The 22,466-nt window shown below is 46.6% G+C and overlaps 1 protein-coding gene across 3 annotated transcripts in view; it reads right to left on the reverse strand.

The window, feature by feature from the left end:
• DNAI7 (dynein axonemal intermediate chain 7) overlaps positions 1 to 22,466 on the reverse strand; it is a 931,046-nt gene that overhangs the window by 199,115 nt on the left and 709,465 nt on the right. For all 3 annotated transcript variants that reach the window (XM_078674105.1, XM_078674106.1, XM_078674108.1), the window contains one exon: positions 18,868 to 19,035. In XM_078674105.1, coding sequence (XP_078530231.1) covers positions 18,868 to 19,035 — 168 coding nt within the window. The remainder of the gene's footprint in view (positions 1 to 18,867; positions 19,036 to 22,466) is intronic.

The raw sequence follows: 22,466 nt of genomic DNA on the forward strand, positions 1-22,466 counted from the left end.
GAAGATGTTGTGCCTGAGAATATTTTTCAGAAAGTTACTGAGAAAAAATCTGGAATATGTTTGATGCCAACTCTTGCAGAATGTGCCAAATTCAATAACAAAATGTTGCATTTAGAAAAGCAAGAGATTGTGAAACTGGAAGCTATTGACAGAGTAGAGCATATGGGATCAACAATTATTTTGTCTGAGAATCTGAAAACAAAATTGGATTCATTAGAGAAGAGTATATCTAAAACTGCGGGTTTTGAAAAGACTCTGAATGTGTGCTTGAACTGCCGTATAATTTTAAGAAGGAATTTACATGTTGAAAGAGGTCTGGTAAATGGATCAATGGGTAATGTTGTTGATTTTGTGAAATACAGAAATAGAGATGGAATTGAATTTTTAAAAATTAAATTTGATGGCATTGAGGAAGTACAGCTAATTGGTCGTTGTTCTGCTAGATTTTTGCTTGTAAAAGACTTATATGTTCGTCGTAAGCAGTTTCCTGTTTGCTTGGCATATGCGGTGACAATCCATAAATCGCAAGGTTTAAGTGTAGACTGTGCATTGGTGAATATTGGCAGTTCTGTGTTCAAGGAGGGTATGGCATATGTGGCATTGTCACGAGTTAGAACTTTATCGGGATTGTACTTGATTGAGTGTGATGTCACAAACATTTGTGCGGATCTAGATTGTGTTAAGGAATACAATAGGTTAAGAAGAGAGTATGCGCCACATTTGCCTCAGTATCCTTTGTTTGAGAAACGTGTGGTAGGCCGGAAACGAAGAAATGTGACCAATACTGGGGAGGTTGTAGCAAACAGACGAAAAGTTGATGAACCTGAAATTATAAGCAGAAACAAAAAGGATTCTGTTGAAGATGTTGTTGGTTTTCAATTTGAAAACAGTTCTGGTGTCAACTGCTATGCTAATGTAGGGGTTAATGTTTTGTTTTCTCTAGAAAATGTAAAAGAAGAGATTGTGGTCAATTCTGATCAAAGATTTTGCAGTTTGTTAAATTCTGTGTTAGAGAAATGTAGCACTGATAGAACAAACATAGAAAGTGTGTCTGAAATTCGAAATCTGTTAGACAGATGTTCAGGCCAAACACAATTCTCTCAAAATAGTCAGCAAGATTGTCAGGAGTTTTTAATGTATATGCTTGATGTATTGCATGATGAAGGTGTAGATGTAGATCACCTGTTTGGGCTTTCTTATCAATGGCAGCATGACTGCGAGAACTGTAGGGTATCAAGTACTACTAGTGTAGACTCAGAAAGATTTATATATTTAACTTTGCCAGACAGTAAATCAGTCTCTTTTAATAAGCTAGTAAAAGCAGCTGATCACAACATGGAGTGTAGCCAATGTAAATCTGAAATGATGTCCACATTATTTATACGAACATATGGCCAGTATGTCATTTTAATGTTCCAACGATGTAGGCCTGATGGAACAAAATTGACAACTTTAATTAAAAATTTTGTGGCTTCACAGTTGTCAATATCAGGAAGGACTTTTGTAACTGTAGCAATTATATATCATGATGGTCCTTCAATAACATCAGGACATTATACAGCTTATTTAAAGTGTAGAAATGGCTGGTCATTCTGCAATGATTCTGTTTTAATTTTCACAAAAAAATTGCCGTATGACCTTAAAAACTCTTACCTGGTGTTTTTAAAACCAAAATTTTAGGGAAAGAATCTCGGGATGTGCTCTGAGGAATTTCAAGAAGTGCTAATGGCTCCTACACGATTTGGCCTTGAGGATAAGTGTAGTATAGAGACATAACTTCTTATCATAACACTGGACGTCATGGAGAAATACGTGCACTTTGAATGAGTTCAGAAAAACTGTTTCTTTTTATAAGCTAATTGAAGCAGCCAATCAAAACATGGAGTAGAGGGAATGTAAGTCTGCAATGCTGTCTACTGTTTTACATTGCTTTGTGATTAAAAGTGATGTAGATAATTAAATAATTGTACTAGTCATAAAGGTAGTGTAAGTCTGCTTCATAGTAAGCAGTATCAGTGTGATAGGAAATGTAGAACATGATTGAGCAAGAAGGGGAAGATATTACTAGTCCAGGATTGTGAAAATGATCTTCAACATTTTAATTGTGAAAGTTGCGGAAATACAACATGACGGGATTGGTTTAAAAGAATTCTAAGAGTTATAAATGGCTCAGACACGATTTGGCCTTGTGGAAACGTTTGGTAGAGAGCGAGAAGTCATTTATTGTATGTAACATGTTTTTGAAAACGATGGAGGTTTTCTTTCAGAAAGTGGCGGGTTGAAAGTAATAACAGCACAACAGAGTGTAAGCTGTTCATAGGACATCCTTGGCCGTCATGGAAAGTAAGTTAACTTTAAGGAGTTCTGAATTCTGATTTGTTATGTTGTATGGGTTTTTTAAACACAATCATTTTGATTGTGTTTTTTTTCCCCGCTGTTATATGATGAATACCTTCAAGTCACTGTTTTAGTGAAATTTGATACATTCTGAGAACAGCAAAAATAAACCATTTAACATGTATAATTAATTCTGTTCTGTTTGCATTTATGATGTACATGTAGAACTGTGTAGGAGGCATGGAGAAGGTGAGGCTTCTGTAAGTGTCAAAGTTGTTGCATACAGTGCTTATATTGTACGTAGTCTTTTATATTTCATTACTTTCACTGTTTCTGACTGATCTAAAATTTTTTTTTTAAAAAGAACAGTAAGTATAAGGGAAGGAAACAGACAGTTATGTTAAAAGAAACACAGCTATAGGGAATAAACTAGGGATACTGTTACCCGCAATCCTCTGCTGATGATGTCATTGAGCATGTCATGAATGATGTAATATGTGACATCATCAGCAGTGGATTACGGGTAATAGTATCTCTAGTTTACTCCCCTATAGCTGTCTTTCTTTTAACATAACTGTCTGTTTCCTTCCCTTATACTTACTGTTCTTTTTTAAAAAAAAAATTTTTGGGTTCGCTTCCGGTTCGCGTACCGGGGAGCAAACTGGGAAGCGAACTAAGAGAAATAGAGGTTGGCACAGTTCCAAATATTGTACCAATTTTTTAATAACGGGGAGGTAGTTCTGAAAAGAACTTTTTTTTATTGTTTTATATTTTTTTTATTTTTTTTCTGAACATTTTTTTACTTTTTTTGAATTTTTCTGAACAGTTTTATATTTTTTGGGGGGTTTTTTCGGAGGGGGCAACGAAAACGTTTCATTGTAAAGGGCTCAACAGGAGCAACAAAACAAAAAAAAAGAATGTATTATTTGGGGCGTTTCGTACAAACTTGCATATGATAGTCAATAGCTCTGTTGATCAGAGTGATGCTTTTTTCTCCGTAGCAAATGAATCCACTGCAATGTACGCAGACTTGTTTTACTTCACGAAATCTTGTTTGTATATTTGGCACCATCTCCCTGCCCTCTGGTCCAGTTACTTCCGGTACAACAGATCTTCTGGCCATAATAGGGAGATTATCTAGGTCGTTACGAAACTGTGCAGCACTGTAGTTGTTAGGATGCCACCTAGTCATATGGCGATGCATTGTGTAGTTTCCGAAACTGTATTTTTTGTCGGTCCCTCTGGACAGTCTATCTTGACATATAAGGCAAGTTACGTATCTTGCATTTACTTTTTTCTGACCTTTGGGAATTTTACAAAATTGCCAAATGAAGTTTTCTTTCCGGTGAGACGTCCTGGGCTCCTCAGGCAAAAAGTGCCTCTCTTCGTGCTCGTCGTCCTGTTCCTCTTCTTCCTCTTCTTGCTGAATTATAACTTGAGCAGGTGGTCCACTCTTCCTTGGATGTGGTGGAGGTGGTGGGGAAGCACCAGCTGAAGCTGCTAAAGAAGCCATTGCTCACTGGTAACAAAGGGTCTTTCTCTCACAATGATGAAAGTCAGAGTGAGGAAAGAAGGAGGGATTTTCATCATTTGGGAAAAACAATAGTTCTCAACCAATGAAAAGTGTTCATTTTATATTATATGACCTAGTCTTACATCATTAGGAAACCAAAAGTGAAATGAACCAATGAAAAGTGTTATTACCAAGTCACATGACCTGCTGTGTTTACGTTACGCGCTTTGCAGGGCCTCCCGGTTTGCTTCCAGAAACCTGTGCTTTGCGACTCGGTAAGCGTACCAGTTCGCTAACGTAGCACGTCATATGACGTATCACGCGACAACGCGAAACGTCATGCGGACGGGAGGCGTGATGATGTTGTTTTCTAACGCGGCAGTTGCGGTAAAGAAACGTTTACCGGCTCGCGGTCTATTTCGCGGCATCAAGGTCAGCTAACGGGAAGCTTCCCGATTCGCGAAGCGGGAACGAAGAAAAAAAAATATTTAAAAAAAAAGTTATTAATAAACATATAAAATATATTTTTGGATTTAAAGAAGAATACATTTTACAGCTACAGATATTAGCTGTTAAAAAACCCGCAATCCACTGCTGATCATGTCACATATTACATCATTCATGACATGGTCAGTGACATCACTGATGACATCACTGATGACATCTCAAATGACATCACTGATGACATCAATGATGACATCTCATTTGACATCATTCTTGTGCTAATACGATAAACCTCTTCAGACTCTAATATAACCTTAGATACACTCAGTGTATACAGACACTCACACACTGTCACTCATCCATGGAGTTACTCACACACCTAGTCAGTCATGCAAATAAACAATCTCACCTCCATTTCTTCAACTATACAGTTATACACACCTTACTTATTCAAACATATACTAACACATATTTACTCTCTTATACAATCCCTGATACAAGTTCACAATGATCCATACAACCACTCACACATTCAGTGGCTCTCATGCACAGTTATTTATATATGCCAACTCTCACATGTACTGTGTTTTACATATGTACTTACTATGACATGTAGCATTGAGATATCCATTCACTCATCAATACACTCATGCACACAGTCAACTGCCCATGTAGCTGTTTCCACATGCACTCTTGAACTCATACACCTAGTAAATCAACTGCTCACACATCTATGCACAGAGTCACACACCTCCCAGCCACCCCTACACAAACTCAATCTCCCATACAAATATTTGGGCAACCAATCAATAACACATATAGCCTCTCGTATAGCTAATGATCAACATATGCAGCAGTTTACATCACAACAGACATTATGATGTACAAATTAAGACAGTTTAGTCACTAACCCATGCATTCAGTGAGACACATTTAATCACTCACTCATACAGTCAGTCACGCACCTACTAAATCCTTCATCCAGACACTTATACATCCACTCATTCTTCAATATGTAAGACATATTTTAACTTTACAGAAACATACAGTCACTGGATGTTGTCATCAGTGATGTCATCAGTGATGTCACTGACCATGTCATGAATGATGTAATATGTGACATGATCAGCAGTGGATTGCGGGTGCGCGATATATAGTTAGTGCAACTAACTATATATGGAATTTCAATGGTTTTGTGTGAGTAAAATAAGGTTTTTTAAATGCTAATTCCTAACTATATATGGTCTATAACCTATGGTTTTTTCAGTGAATATATATATATATATATATATATATATATATATATATATATATCCAACATTTGCAGTCCCAATGAGGGAAAGAGCCCGGTGAGAACACAATACGTGCATCAGATCTTTATTTGAAGAACAGCATGCCAACAGAGGATCTTTTGATGGGCAAAATATATACCAAATCCAAGCCAAACGCGTTTCGAGTTGCTCTCTTCTTCAGTGGCTTAAGGGAAGTGCAGGGGGAAAGCGTTTCACAGGTGCTTCTACTCTTAAGCGCCTCCCGCCCGGTTGGGCGTGGCTGCAAAGCCTCTTGGGAGACGTAGTCCACACCACATTATGACCTCAGTAGGTACGTTGTCCCCTTGTAACAAATGTCCTGACAATTCTGGTGCCCCTTCTCCAGTACCTTGTCCCGCTTTATTGCTGTGGTTCCCGGTGTAAGCACGCATCTTACTGCCTCGGTGCGTGCTCATTCTCATCCGCTGTTTGGCCACATCAAATGACGCCGCCGCGGACCCGCTCACAAGCAGCAGTCGGCTCTCTCCCACGACCCGGGTAGGCCGTTTAAAATCCAACATTTGCAGTCCCAATGAGGGAAAGAGCCCGGTGAGAACACAATACGTGCATCAGATCTTTATTTGAAGAACAGCATGCCAACAGAGGATCTTTTGATGGGCAAAATATATACCAAATCCAAGCCAAACGCGTTTCGAGTTGCTCTCTTCTTCAGTGGCTTAAGGGAAGTGCAGGGGGAAAGCGTTTCACAGGTGCTTCTACTCTTAAGCGCCTCCCGCCCGGTTGGGCGTGGCTGCAAAGCCTCTTGGGAGACGTAGTCCACACCACATTATGACCTCAGTAGGTATGTTGTCCCCTTGTAACAAATGTCCTGACAATTCTGGTGCCCCTTCTCCAGTACCTTGTCCCGCTTTATTGCTGTGGTTCCCGGTGTAAGCACGCATCTTACTGCCTCGGTGCGTGCTCATTCTCATCCGCTGTTTGGCCACATCAAATGACGCCGCCGCGGACCCGCTCACAAGCAGCAGTCGGCTCTCTCCCACGACCCGGGTAGGCCGTTTAAAATCCAACATTTGCAGTCCCAATGAGGGAAAGAGCCCGGTGAGAACACAATACGTGCATCAGATCTTTATTTGAAGAACAGCATGCCAACAGAGGATCTTTTGATGGGCAAAATATATACCAAATCCAAGCCAAACGCGTTTCGAGTTGCTCTCTTCTTCAGTGGCTTAAGGGAAGTGCAGGGGGAAAGCGTTTCACAGGTGCTTCTACTCTTAAGCGCCTCCCGCCCGGTTGGGCGTGGCTGCAAAGCCTCTTGGGAGACGTAGTCCACACCACATTATGACCTCAGTAGGTACGTTGTCCCCTTGTAACAAATGTCCTGACAATTCTGGTGCCCCTTCTCCAGTACCTTGTCCCGCTTTATTGCTGTGGTTCCCGGTGTAAGCACGCATCTTACTGCCTCGGTGCGTGCTCATTCTCATCCGCTGTTTGGCCACATCAAATGACGCCGCCGCGGACCCGCTCACAAGCAGCAGTCGGCTCTCTCCCACGACCCGGGTAGGCCGTTTAAAATCCAACATTTGCAGTCCCAATGAGGGAAAGAGCCCGGTGAGAACACAATACGTGCATCAGATCTTTATTTGAAGAACAGCATGCCAACAGAGGATCTTTTGATGGGCAAAATATATACCAAATCCAAGCCAAACGCGTTTCGAGTTGCTCTCTTCTTCAGTGGCTTAAGGGAAGTGCAGGGGGAAAGCGTTTCACAGGTGCTTCTACTCTTAAGCGCCTCCCGCCCGGTTGGGCGTGGCTGCAAAGCCTCTTGGGAGACGTAGTCCACACCACATTATGACCTCAGTAGGTACGTTGTCCCCTTGTAACAAATGTCCTGACAATTCTGGTGCCCCTTCTCCAGTACCTTGTCCCGCTTTATTGCTGTGGTTCCCGGTGTAAGCACGCATCTTACTGCCTCGGTGCGTGCTCATTCTCATCCGCTGTTTGGCCACATCAAATGACGCCGCCGCGGACCCGCTCACAAGCAGCAGTCGGCTCTCTCCCACGACCCGGGTAGGCCGTTTAAAATCCAACATTTGCAGTCCCAATGAGGGAAAGAGCCCGGTGAGAACACAATACGTGCATCAGATCTTTATTTGAAGAACAGCATGCCAACAGAGGATCTTTTGATGGGCAAAATATATACCAAATCCAAGCCAAACGCGTTTCGAGTTGCTCTCTTCTTCAGTGGCTTAAGGGAAGTGCAGGGGGAAAGCGTTTCACAGGTGCTTCTACTCTTAAGCGCCTCCCGCCCGGTTGGGCGTGGCTGCAAAGCCTCTTGGGAGACGTAGTCCACACCACATTATGACCTCAGTAGGTACGTTGTCCCCTTGTAACAAATGTCCTGACAATTCTGGTGCCCCTTCTCCAGTACCTTGTCCCGCTTTATTGCTGTGGTTCCCGGTGTAAGCACGCATCTTACTGCCTCGGTGCGTGCTCATTCTCATCCGCTGTTTGGCCACATCAAATGACGCCGCCGCGGACCCGCTCACAAGCAGCAGTCGGCTCTCTCCCACGACCCGGGTAGGCCGTTTAAAATCCAACATTTGCAGTCCCAATGAGGGAAAGAGCCCGGTGAGAACACAATACGTGCATCAGATCTTTATTTGAAGAACAGCATGCCAACAGAGGATCTTTTGATGGGCAAAATATATACCAAATCCAAGCCAAACGCGTTTCGAGTTGCTCTCTTCTTCAGTGGCTTAAGGGAAGTGCAGGGGGAAAGCGTTTCACAGGTGCTTCTACTCTTAAGCGCCTCCCGCCCGGTTGGGCGTGGCTGCAAAGCCTCTTGGGAGACGTAGTCCACACCACATTATGACCTCAGTAGGTACGTTGTCCCCTTGTAACAAATGTCCTGACAATTCTGGTGCCCCTTCTCCAGTACCTTGTCCCGCTTTATTGCTGTGGTTCCCGGTGTAAGCACGCATCTTACTGCCTCGGTGCGTGCTCATTCTCATCCGCTGTTTGGCCACATCAAATGACGCCGCCGCGGACCCGCTCACAAGCAGCAGTCGGCTCTCTCCCACGACCCGGGTAGGCCGTTTAAAATCCAACATTTGCAGTCCCAATGAGGGAAAGAGCCCGGTGAGAACACAATACGTGCATCAGATCTTTATTTGAAGAACAGCATGCCAACAGAGGATCTTTTGATGGGCAAAATATATACCAAATCCAAGCCAAACGCGTTTCGAGTTGCTCTCTTCTTCAGTGGCTTAAGGGAAGTGCAGGGGGAAAGCGTTTCACAGGTGCTTCTACTCTTAAGCGCCTCCCGCCCGGTTGGGCGTGGCTGCAAAGCCTCTTGGGAGACGTAGTCCACACCACATTATGACCTCAGTAGGTACGTTGTCCCCTTGTAACAAATGTCCTGACAAACGCGTTTGGCTTGGATTTGGTATATATTTTGCCCATCAAAAGATCCTCTGTTGGCATGCTGTTCTTCAAATAAAGATCTGATGCACGTATTGTGTTCTCACCGGGCTCTTTCCCTCATTGGGACTGCAAATGTTGGATTTTAAACGGCCTACCCGGGTCGTGGGAGAGAGCCGACTGCTGCTTGTGAGCGGGTCCGCGGCGGCGTCATTTGATGTGGCCAAACAGCGGATGAGAATGAGCACGCACCGAGGCAGTAAGATGCGTGCTTACACCGGGAACCACAGCAATAAAGCGGGACAAGGTACTGGAGAAGGGGCACCAGAATTGTCAGGACATTTGTTACAAGGGGACAACGTACCTACTGAGGTCATAATGTGGTGTGGACTACGTCTCCCAAGAGGCTTTGCAGCCACGCCCAACCGGGCGGGAGGCGCTTAAGAGTAGAAGCACCTGTGAAACGCTTTCCCCCTGCACTTCCCTTAAGCCACTGAAGAAGAGAGCAACTCGAAACGCGTTTGGCTTGGATTTGGTATATATTTTGCCCATCAAAAGATCCTCTGTTGGCATGCTGTTCTTCAAATAAAGATCTGATGCACGTATTGTGTTCTCACCGGGCTCTTTCCCTCATTGGGACTGCAAATGTTGGATTTTAAACGGCCTACCCGGGTCGTGGGAGAGAGCCGACTGCTGCTTGTGAGCGGGTCCGCGGCGGCGTCATTTGATGTGGCCAAACAGCGGATGAGAATGAGCACGCACCGAGGCAGTAAGATGCGTGCTTACACCGGGAACCACAGCAATAAAGCGGGACAAGGTACTGGAGAAGGGGCACCAGAATTGTCAGGACATTTGTTACAAGGGGACAACGTACCTACTGAGGTCATAATGTGGTGTGGACTACGTCTCCCAAGAGGCTTTGCAGCCACGCCCAACCGGGCGGGAGGCGCTTAAGAGTAGAAGCACCTGTGAAACGCTTTCCCCCTGCACTTCCCTTAAGCCACTGAAGAAGAGAGCAACTCGAAACGCGTTTGGCTTGGATTTGGTATATATTTTGCCCATCAAAAGATCCTCTGTTGGCATGCTGTTCTTCAAATAAAGATCTGATGCACGTATTGTGTTCTCACCGGGCTCTTTCCCTCATTGGGACTGCAAATGTTGGATTTTAAACGGCCTACCCGGGTCGTGGGAGAGAGCCGACTGCTGCTTGTGAGCGGGTCCGCGGCGGCGTCATTTGATGTGGCCAAACAGCGGATGAGAATGAGCACGCACCGAGGCAGTAAGATGCGTGCTTACACCGGGAACCACAGCAATAAAGCGGGACAAGGTACTGGAGAAGGGGCACCAGAATTGTCAGGACATTTGTTACAAGGGGACAACGTACCTACTGAGGTCATAATGTGGTGTGGACTACGTCTCCCAAGAGGCTTTGCAGCCACGCCCAACCGGGCGGGAGGCGCTTAAGAGTAGAAGCACCTGTGAAACGCTTTCCCCCTGCACTTCCCTTAAGCCACTGAAGAAGAGAGCAACTCGAAACGCGTTTGGCTTGGATTTGGTATATATTTTGCCCATCAAAAGATCCTCTGTTGGCATGCTGTTCTTCAAATAAAGATCTGATGCACGTATTGTGTTCTCACCGGGCTCTTTCCCTCATTGGGACTGCAAATGTTGGATTTTAAACGGCCTACCCGGGTCGTGGGAGAGAGCCGACTGCTGCTTGTGAGCGGGTCCGCGGCGGCGTCATTTGATGTGGCCAAACAGCGGATGAGAATGAGCACGCACCGAGGCAGTAAGATGCGTGCTTACACCGGGAACCACAGCAATAAAGCGGGACAAGGTACTGGAGAAGGGGCACCAGAATTGTCAGGACATTTGTTACAAGGGGACAACGTACCTACTGAGGTCATAATGTGGTGTGGACTACGTCTCCCAAGAGGCTTTGCAGCCACGCCCAACCGGGCGGGAGGCGCTTAAGAGTAGAAGCACCTGTGAAACGCTTTCCCCCTGCACTTCCCTTAAGCCACTGAAGAAGAGAGCAACTCGAAACGCGTTTGGCTTGGATTTGGTATATATTTTGCCCATCAAAAGATCCTCTGTTGGCATGCTGTTCTTCAAATAAAGATCTGATGCACGTATTGTGTTCTCACCGGGCTCTTTCCCTCAGTGGGACTGCAAATGTTGGATTTTAAACGGCCTACCCGGGTCGTGGGAGAGAGCCGACTGCTGCTTGTGAGCGGGTCCGCGGCGGCGTCATTTGATGTGGCCAAACAGCGGATGAGAATGAGCACGCACCGAGGCAGTAAGATGCGTGCTTACACCGGGAACCACAGCAATAAAGCGGGACAAGGTACTGGAGAAGGGGCACCAGAATTGTCAGGACATTTGTTACAAGGGGACAACGTACCTACTGAGGTCATAATGTGGTGTGGACTACGTCTCCCAAGAGGCTTTGCAGCCACGCCCAACCGGGCGGGAGGCGCTTAAGAGTAGAAGCACCTGTGAAACGCTTTCCCCCTGCACTTCCCTTAAGCCACTGAAGAAGAGAGCAACTCGAAACGCGTTTGGCTTGGATTTGGTATATATTTTGCCCATCAAAAGATCCTCTGTTGGCATGCTGTTCTTCAAATAAAGATCTGATGCACGTATTGTGTTCTCACCGGGCTCTTTCCCTCATTGGGACTGCAAATGTTGGATTTTAAACGGCCTACCCGGGTCGTGGGAGAGAGCCGACTGCTGCTTGTGAGCGGGTCCGCGGCGGCGTCATTTGATGTGGCCAAACAGCGGATGAGAATGAGCACGCACCGAGGCAGTAAGATGCGTGCTTACACCGGGAACCACAGCAATAAAGCGGGACAAGGTACTGGAGAAGGGGCACCAGAATTGTCAGGACATTTGTTACAAGGGGACAACGTACCTACTGAGGTCATAATGTGGTGTGGACTACGTCTCCCAAGAGGCTTTGCAGCCACGCCCAACCGGGCGGGAGGCGCTTAAGAGTAGAAGCACCTGTGAAACGCTTTCCCCCTGCACTTCCCTTAAGCCACTGAAGAAGAGAGCAACTCGAAACGCGTTTGGCTTGGATTTGGTATATATTTTGCCCATCAAAAGATCCTCTGTTGGCATGCTGTTCTTCAAATAAAGATCTGATGCACGTATTGTGTTCTCACCGGGCTCTTTCCCTCATTGGGACTGCAAATGTTGGATATATATATATATATATATATATATATATATATATATATATAATGTATTTATTTATATATCCAACAAGCCTCTCCGACAGAAGAAGTACACCTTGCGCCCGATTTGCAGGAATGGAAGGTACTTTATTTGACATCTTAGCACTGCAGCACGCCGCTTTTCAACCTGCTGCGTTTCAGCTCCTGTAATGAGTCTTAATCATAGGTTAACAGTCCTCCTGATTTTAAAGTGACCATGTGTTTGAATCAACATATAGTAGACCACTCCGATATGCTATGGTCTTGAAGTCACAAGTTCCTCAGATTGCGCATGGAAAACTTTAATGTAACTTTTTTATTTTTACCTGCAGTGTCATTACCAATTCATTCTCCTCTTTAAAAGCACGCTGCAGTCTTTTTATAATCATCATACAGTTTCCTTGCACTGTTATCTCGACTGTGTTATTCATTTATCCTCCTTACGACAAGAAGTGTCACAGAGCTTCATTCATTTATCCTCCTTACGACGAAAAGCGTCACAGAGCGAGTGCCGCCTTGGAAACTCCAACATGCAAACCAGCTGACATTGTAAGTTCTTTGCAGAGGTGAACAGATCTAACCAAGGCTCTCCCCACTGCTGAAAGAGACCTCGTGCCATCCCCGGATGGAAACGCCATTTGTGATCCGCAAGGCACTTTTGGCTGAGCTCGTCCGCCCTGACTTCCAGAGAACCGGCCAGGTGTTGAACCACCAAGAATATGCCTTGATGTTCCAGCCCAGTCCCGAGATGCAGGGCCTCTTGACAAAGAGTCAACAACCCCACTCCGCCCTATTTGTTGCAGTACCACATGGCAGTAGTGTGGTATGTGAACACCTGTACAAGCCTTCACTTTATTGATGCAAAAAGACTTTTAGTGCCAGACAGATCTCCCGAAGCTCCAACTGATTCATATGGAAGCTGGCTTCCGCCAGAGACCAGAGTCCTCTGATCTCTACCTCTCCTAGAAGGCTGCCCCATTCCAGAAGGAATGCATCTGTTACTACTGCGAAGTCCGGGTGTGTAAGGGGAAGGGTCTGCCCTTGAACCAATCGCAGTTCGTTAGCCAACACTGCAGGTGGTTCGCAGTCCCTTCAAAAATCTGAACCAGGCCAGTGAGAATTCCTCGATGCTTTACCCATTGGAACTTCAGGTCCCACTGCAGAGCCCACATGTGCCACCTTGCATGGGTCACTAGCAGGAAGCAGGAGGCCATGAGACCCAACAGCCTCAGAGTCATTGTCACTGAAATCCAAGATAGAGGCTGAAAGATCGGTATCATAGCCTGAATATCTTGGACTCACCATTCGGGAGGATAGGCCCAAAACTGTGCCATATCCAGAACCACCCCAATGAAAAGAAGCATCTGAGAGGGACTCATGTGTGTCTTTGGCACGTTGATTGTGAACCCCAGCGAGTGCAGAAGGTTCGCCGAAGCCTGAAGGTGGGAGACAACTTCTTGGGGCGAACCCGCCTTCCATAACAAGTCGTCGAGATAGGAGAAGACTGGAACCCCTGATCTCCGCAGATGGGCTGCGACCACCACCATCTCTTTGTGAACACCCGAGGGGTCACTGGTGAGGCCAAAGGGGAGTAGGGCAAACTGAAAGTGCTCGTGGCCTACCGTAGACCGTAGGTGCGACAATGGGCAGGCAGAATGGGAATATGGAATTAGGAGTTGTCTAAGTTCAGCACTATCATCCAGTTCCCCGGGTCCAGGGAAGACAGGATGTGAGCAAGGGTGAGCATTCTTCTTGAGGAAGTAGTTGAGGGCTCTGAGGTCGATGATAGAATGAAGGCCCCCATCCTTCTTTGGAACCAAAAATAGCGGGAATAACAACCACAGCCTATTTCTGGCCCAGGAACCCTCTCTATAGCTCCCTTGGCCAAGAGAGTCTTAACTTCCTTACGGAGTAGGGTAAGGTGATCGTCCCTCAGCCGATTATACTCTGGAGGCATTGATGGAGGGGTAGTCTCGAAGGGGAGGGAATAGCCCATTTGGACTATTTGCAACGCCCACCTGTCCAAGGTGATGTCCCGCCAGTGGTGGAGGTGATGGTGTATCCTGTCACTAACTTGGCATGTATGATCTGAGGGGATCGGTTTAGGAAGGTTTTGTGGTGGAAGAGGGAATTGTGGCTTGGCTCAACTTCTGGCTGCCCAAACCTCAAAGTCAAGGTGAACCGCGTCCACAGCTCCAGAGAGGTTGATGAACTTGCCGGGCTTTCTGGCTGGAATAAGGTTGATGCAGTTGGAAACCCCTTCCGTAGCCGCGAAAGGAGCGAGAAGCAAACACTGGCTGGGATGTTGTGGTGAGGCCTAAGGACATGGCCGTAGACCGTGGGTCCTTAAAAGGCTCAAGTGCTGCATCTGCTTTGTCTTTAATGAGACAGGAGCCATCAAAGGTCATGTCTATAAGATTAGCCTGGACATCCCCTGAAAATGCAGACGTCCTCAGCTAGGCATGGAGTCGTATGGCCACAGTCTAGGAACTTGCTGTACCTACTGAGTTGGTCGTTTCCAAGCCACAGCAGATGGCATACTTCTCTGAATCTTTCTCATCTGAAATAGCTTGGGAAAGCAGAACTCGGTCCTTCTCCGAGACTCTGGGCAGCACTTGTGAAACCGTATCCCATATCGAATGGGAATAACAGCCCAAAAGGCATGCAGTGTTTACTGACCTCAATTTTAGACTGGTGGAAGATAACATTTTCTTCCCAAAGCTGTCCGGGGATGCGGAAGAGAACACACTATGGGGACAATAAAACTTTGTGGGGTGGGGTGGACGGTGAGGAAAGCTGGGTCACCTGGTGCAATGATGGTAGCAGGCAATTGTTCTGCTCACAGGAGCCCCTGCGCTGGGTTTGGACCAGATGCCCAGAAGAATGTATGTCAAGGCCTCATCGAAAGGCAGCAAGAGTTCCAAGGTAGAGACACAAGGCTGCAGGACCTCTGTCAAGATGTTATTCTTAACTGCCACTGTAGGAATCTGCAGGTCCAAGACCTCCACATCCCTACCCACCACAATTGCGAATGGTGCCCCCTCCTTCATTGCCAGGTTAGGGGGAGACAGCATGCCAGTATCTGGGGATGTCTCCAGGCAACTCACATCACCCAGTTCCTCATACCAGTCCATATTCTGAGGGTGCGGGATTTCCAAGGGGTCTTCCTACCCCTCCCAATCCTCTTCATCCATTACTAACCCTTCAGAATAGGGCAGGTGGTTAAACAGCATTGAGTTGTACGGCTCTGTAGGCTTCAGTCTAAGCATCGGCGGATGCCCGACCGGCTCCTTGTTGTCCGGAATGAAGATTGGGGAGGCGCCGCCGTTGGGTGCTGGATATGCCGAGGACCTCAGCACTGGACGCAGTGCCGGGAAAGTAGCTGAGGGACGACTGGTGCTAGTCTGGACCTGGGAACGGGTCCAGTAGTGGGCTGTCAAGCCACAGCCCAAGGTGTGGAACCCACGGGGACTCCTTCATCTGAGCCTGCGGGACCGAAGGCACGCTGGCAGGGTCAGGTCACCTAAATATGGCGCACATGGCGTCATAAAATTCCTTCAGTTGGGTGGCAGGCACTCCCGGCCCTGGAAAGGGAGGGAAAAGGGGAGCTGACCCAGACTCCCACTCTGCGGAGCGGGGCCTCGAATACAGAGGTTCAGTTGTCTCGTCACGTTATGGACAGGTCAAAGACGAAGCACGCTGCGCCTTCTTGTGCTTTTTGTGGTGCCACTTACCTGACCACGACAACTTAGAGGAAGAGGAATTCGATCTCCCAGACCTATCGTCCGAGCCCTGGATCGGGAAGAAGATTGATGAGGCGACCTCTGTGGTGCCAGGCCGCAATAAGCTTTAGGAAGCACTCCCTCAAAGCCTTCAGCGCCATGACCGGGCAATCGGAGCACGACTTCTTGTTGTGGTTGCGATCCAGGCACCAGAGACACACTAGGTGGGAGTCCGTGACCGACAGGGCGTGGTAACAGGTGCCACATGGCTTGAACCCTGAGGTCTTTTGCTAGACATCCTTAGCACAGCAAAAGGAATCGTTAAAAAGTCAAAAAAAGTCTGTCAAAAAATTACGATCTGCGCTTGCTGGTGTGGAAAGAAAAGAACTGACGTCAGTGTGCTGGATTGGCAGTTATATTGATGATGCAATCATTACAACTACAATGACCAAGACACCGACGACGTCACTCAGAATTGACAGGCGCTATCTACCGGCGTGCAGGAGTCCTGCTATCAAAAATCTTCTGAGTCCAGCCTGACTCCTGGAAGTTCAAAGGTAAGGAATCTGCAACTACATTTCTCTATCAGATCATATTTCACATATAGTCCTACACTATTAGGGTCATCCCAAATTAGTTTGAAGTTTTTTAAATTTGGGGGAGTAGTAGAACTCTTCTTGATCAGAAATAGCGTAAGATCTAAAATAAGTTAGTCTCTTTAAAAATGACTGGAGATTTTTTGAAGACAGGACTAACAATCGTTCTTTTTAAGTTTGAATAAGACATCGGTGATTATTTGTTATAATATAATGGTGAGGCACTCTAAGTGAAGGCAGGTCAAATAATCAAGTCAAGATTATGTTATCATAGTCGATTTTAAGGATAAGGACTTGAAGTTGAAAAGTCGTTGGAGAATATGCATTATAGTTGTACAGATGACGGAATAGAGACTACTGGGCCCCGTATCTTACTCCCTATTTCATTTAATTTCATTAATTTTTTTCCATTTTCATTCATGTTTTATGTTATAAGATCAATGATTTTGTTCATATATGTTTTTAATTTAGTGAAGGGTTGTTGTAGGGTCCAGATATGTGTAATATGTATATAAATGTGTTGAAATTAAAACTTTTATAGAAATATGTAGAAATTAAATAAATCATCTATATTTAGCTATAGTCCCTGGTGATTTATACATCAAAAGTGAATAGTTTTAATACCACTATTACATTTGAGTAATGTGATGTGTTTCCAGGCATCCAGGTAGGTGGTTGTAATGATAAATTTGTTCAAGATCGGTGTGAGGGCTGATTTGATGGGGATCAGACCTTTGATGAAAACATGGTGAGGGCAGGGTTCAGAGGGTGTTCAGGAGAGTTTCTACTGCATGGTCATTGCGGTTTCTTGAGTGGCGATAGTGGGCCAAGTAGTCAGGGCGGTCCTCTTTGGGGGTTGTGAGGGTGGAATGGTCCACTTAGGGCTTGAAGTTTTCGTAGATGCTGGTGATCTTGTTAGTGGAGAATAAGGACAGAGGTCCTGAGAGGGGCTGCAATTGTGGAGCTTGCTGCTGGAGAGGTAAAGTCTTTGACTATGGCAAATTTTTCCTTGGTGCTTTTTCCGATGAAGTTGGTGAGAGTGGAGCATTTGGTGGCTCAAATTTGCTGAAGGTACCATCTGAGGGCAAATTTGTAGGTGCTGTTGTTAGTGTCGTTCTGACTTTGCATCCATCTGTGTTCAAGTTGCTTGCAGTGGCATTTGGTACCAGCTTGCGAAGGGGGTGGTCCAGGTATTCAACTTCAAGATGGATTTAGGGAGGTTGCTGTTGTGCCAAGGCCAGTTGTGTAGGAGTGTGGAAGGCCACAATACTTCTGAGATCTTGTTCCAGTTCTGTTGTGAAGATTTAGAGATGTTGTTTTAGCAGTGATGTGGGATGGGTATGCTGAAGTTGATGAGGATGTGGTTGAACCAGTCAACTGCTATGAGGTTATCTACTGTGATGTTGCTGAAGATGGGGATCAGTAGGTGTCCGGCAGCGTGTGTGATGCTTTCCCCTCAATGGGTGAGTCTGAGATTGGGCAAGCCCTTGAGTAGATTGGTTGTGTTGGGGTTGGTGAGATCCCCCAGGTGGTAGTTGAGTTCACCAAGGAGGTTGCAGGTGATGGAGTCGAGGATCAGAGGGGCAACAAAGGCCTCAAAGGCACTGCTGATGTCTGGTGCATTGTCCGAAGGACGGTGCAGGAAGGTTCCACTCAGGGTGTAGTTGATGGTGATGAGGAGTTTGAAGGTTATATATATTTAATACCCCCATGCCATCAATGCACTGCTCATGCACTTCAGGAGCTTACTGTATCCAGCACCAACTGCGCATGGCTGTGCCCAGCAAGCACTGAGAGTGGTCATACTCGGCACTCTTGTCACTAATAAGAAAGCCTTCAATACTGCCTAGAGGGCACTTGGTACAGTAGATGCTGTGAATGTCTACGATCTGGGAAAACTGGACGAAGGCATTCTCTGTACCCAATATTGTTCCTCTACACTGCGACAATCTGAAAAAAAAGGTAATAAGTACTAGCCTGGTGGTACAACTATTTTGACTATTTCTAACACTTGAAATGAAACTTGACATTTCAAGAAAAAAACCACATATTTATTATATTCAGATCTTTCGGAGGTACATCACTTTTTCTTCTTGGACATGCTGAAAACTGCACATATTTCCTCAGTGACTAGAACAGCCGAGCCAACTCTACTGATTTGCAAGGAAATGCCAAAGGGAACACGAGTCACTACCAGTGACTTCCATTCGAAAAGTATAGGTCTACGCACATCAGTGCAAACAATGTGTTATTTCAACTTACAAAAACACAGAACATTTGTAATTTCTATCTTTTTTATACAAAACAGTTTAGTCAGTTCCCTGGTGCGGTTATTGAAAGACTCACCTTCTTGTTAATGCTTACGTATCGGTCCGAATCTACTTCTGGAAAGATGTTAACACCGGCACGTCTCATTGCACTCTTAAGAGCAAAGGGGCTCATCCATTTCCTCAAAACGTGTGAAAGCCTCACGCCTTCGACGTTAGAAAGCGATGCCAGCCTGCATTGGTTATCCTGATGGGGCGGGAAAAAACACACAAGGGTTTTACATCTGCATAAGCCACAGAAAGTTCTGGAAATGTTTAAGATGTCTCCAGGACATTTTACAAACGTACCCAGAGGCATGAAGTAGTAAAATGTTTTATGTAATAGTTTGCTGTGCCATGCAAACAGTAATCACAAGATGTTCCCAAGTACACTCAGAAAAACAAAACATTATTAAGCTTTCAAAACTGCAGGCTATTGTCTGATTAAAAGCGTGCTCATTTACCTATATACGTATGTTGTATTTATGTACACCAAACCTAGGCGAAGGGCAAATCAGCGCTGGCCAAAGTCCTTCTCCGTTTATACAGAGTCAAAGGCACAGATTAAGTTCACCAGTGACTGAAGGGTTAGATGGCCTCTAAAGAGAAGAAGGGGACTTTTAACTCCGTCATTGAGTCGTGGTCTTAAATACAGTGATTCTTCAGCTCTTCCCTAAATTGGAGTGGGGATGGGATCGTCCTGACAGGTAGAGTTGTGGTTCCAGATCCTGGCTGTATAAACGGAGAAGGGCTTGCTTCTCCTTTTTTGCACTTCAACGTCCCAATTAAGAGGGGAAGAAAAACTCGTTAAGGACGACATTTTGAAATACAAAGGGGTTCTCTGCAGCCCCATAGAAAGCCAAATACAACACAAGGATTTCATTTTGAAACAAAAAGTTTAAATCCTTGCTGTTGATATCGAGAGACTAAAATATCAAACTGAATTTCAAAGCTTGGAATGAAAACATCGTAAGCAGACGGCTTATGTCGCTCCTCCAGTTCCACGCTCTTTTCACATTCTTAGTAAAGTGAATCATTTGACATCTTAGGTACAACACTTTTTTATTGTAATACTAGCTTACCCGTCGCGATCTCAGAAGAAAGGAAATTTAAGGAAACTTGTTATGATAACATATAATTTACATTGTGTCATTTTTATTGAAACCTAATCATTTTAATTTGGAAAACATTTTGAAGCGTTCTTTTAATTCTGTTTATTTATTCTAGTGCTTGTGGATAAACTGTATTTTTTGTTTTTCCGTATGGTGCGTAAAAGAATAACTCAGAAGGTTTTCCGACGCATGAGCTGGCCACATACAGTTGTCCATGTGAGAAGCACGGATTATCCAAATCTAGTCCACACACTTGCAGCGATTGTGCTTGTGCTTTGTTGATGGTCATTGCAAAAGCGAGTCGCAAGGGAAACTGTAAACGTTCAGTATTGAAAAGATTATCAATCAATCAACAGATTTGTATAGCGCGCTACTCACCCACTAGGGTCTCAAGGCGCTGGGGGGAGGGGGAGTCGCAACTGCTCGAACAGCCAGGTCTTGAGTTGTTTCCTGAAGGAGAGATGGTCCTGGGTCAGCCGTAGGTGGGTGGGGAAGGAGTTCCAAATCTTGGCCGCCAGGTAGGGGAAGGATCTTCCTACGGCGGTGGTTCTGCGAATTCGTGGGACGGTGGCGAGGGCAAGGCTGGCGGACCGGAGCTGGCGGGTAGGTGTGTAGAATGTGAGGCGGCTGTTGAGGTATTTGGGGCCCATGTCGTGGAGAGCCTTGTGTGCGTGGGTGAGGAGTCTGAACGTGATCCTCTTGCTGACGGGTAGCCAGTGCAGGTCTCTCAGATGGGCAGAGATGTGGCTGTGACGGGGGATGTCCAGGATGAGTCGTGCAGAAGCGTTCTGTATGCGCTGGAGTCTTTTCTGGAGTTTGGCAGTGGTTCCTGCGTAGAGGGTGTTCCCGTAGTCCAGTCGGCTGGTGACAAGGGCCTGGGTGACCGTCTTCCTGGTTTCGGTGGGGATCCACCGGAAGATCTTTCGGAGCATGCGCAGAGTGTTGAAACAGGATGACGAGACCGGCGTTGACTTGCTTGCTCATCGTGAGGGAGGAGTCCAGGATGAAGCCCAGGTTGCGTGCATGGTCCGTTGGCTTGGGGGCGGTGCCCAGTGCAGGGGGCCACCACGAGTCGTCCCAGGCAGAGGGGGATGGTCCCAGGATGAGGACTTCCGTCTTGTCTGAGTTCAGTTTCAAACGGCTGAGCTTCATCCATTCCGCAACGTCTTTCATTCCTTCCTGGAGGCTGGTTCTGGCGGTGGCGGGGTCGTTGGAGAGGGAGAGGATCAGCTGGATGTCGTCGGCGTAGGAGATGATGTTTAGGTTGTGTTGGCGTGCGAAGGCTGCAAGGGGGCTCATGTAGACGTTGAAGAGGGTGGGGCTGAGCGAGGATGCTTGCGGAACGCAGCAGATGACTTTGGTGGGCGCGGATCGGAACGGGGGAGGTGTACTCTCTGCGTTCTTCCGATGAGGAATGAGATGATCCACTCCAAGGCTGTTCCTTGGATTCCGGTGTTGCTGAGGCGCTGTATCAGGGTGCGGTGACATACGGTGTCGAAGGCTGCTGAGAGGTCCAGGAGGATGAGGGCAGCTGTTTCCCCATTGTCGAGCATGGACCTGATGTCGTCGGTAGCTGCGATGAGGGCGGTCTCGGTGCTGTGGTTTGCTCGGAAACCGGACAGCGAGGGGTCGAGGGATCCGTTAGTCTCGAGGAAGGCAGAGAGTTGTTTGTTGACGGTCTTCTCGATGACTTTGGCAGGAAAAAGGAGGAGCGAAATGGGGCAGAAGTTCTTGAGGTCCGTGGGGTCCGCTGCGGGTTTCTTCAGGAGGGCGCTGAGCTCGGCATGTTTCCAGCTCTCCGGGAAGGTGGCGGATGCAAAGGAGTTGTTAATGACGTCCCGGAGTTAGGGTGCGATGATGGAGTCGGCTTTGTTGAAGATGTGGTGTGGACAGAGGTCGGTTGGGGAGCCGGAGTGGATGGTGTTCATCATGCGAGTGGTGTCTTCGGTGCTGACTGGGGTCCAGGTGTAGAGGGTGGTGTTGGGGGGCGCTGGTTCGGTGGTTGGGTGCATGGTCTGTGCGCCGAAGCTGTTGTGTATGTCGGCGATCTTGCGGTGGAAGAACGAGGCGAGTGAGTCGCAGAGGCCTTGCGAGGGTGTGATGTCGTTGTTGCAGGCGCTGGGGTTGGAGAGCTCTTTCACGATGCTGAAGAGTTCCTTCCTGTTGTGGGTGTTGTTGTCCAGACATTCTTTGAATGTTGTCCTTTTGGTGGTGCGGATCAGCTGGTCGTGCTTGCGGGTGGCGTTCTTGAGGGCTGTCATGTTTTCTGTTGTCTGGTCGTGGCGCGAGGTTTTCTCGAGGGTGCGGCAGGTTTTCTTGGAGTTTTTGACGTCGTTGGTGAACCACGAGGCTTTCTTGCTGCCGAGTCTGCTGGGAGGGTTCTTTAGTGGCGCGAGGTTATCGGCGCAGTTGGTGAGCCACTGTGTGAGGTTGCGGGCTGCTTCGTTGGGGTCCCTCATGTTGGTGGGAGGGTTCTGGCTGAGGGAGGTGGTGAGTTGGTCGGCGTGATCTTGCTCCACCTTCTGCG

Source organism: Lissotriton helveticus, chromosome 1_1 (assembly GCF_964261635.1).
Source record: "Lissotriton helveticus chromosome 1_1, aLisHel1.1, whole genome shotgun sequence".
NCBI lineage: Eukaryota > Metazoa > Chordata > Amphibia > Caudata > Salamandridae > Lissotriton > Lissotriton helveticus.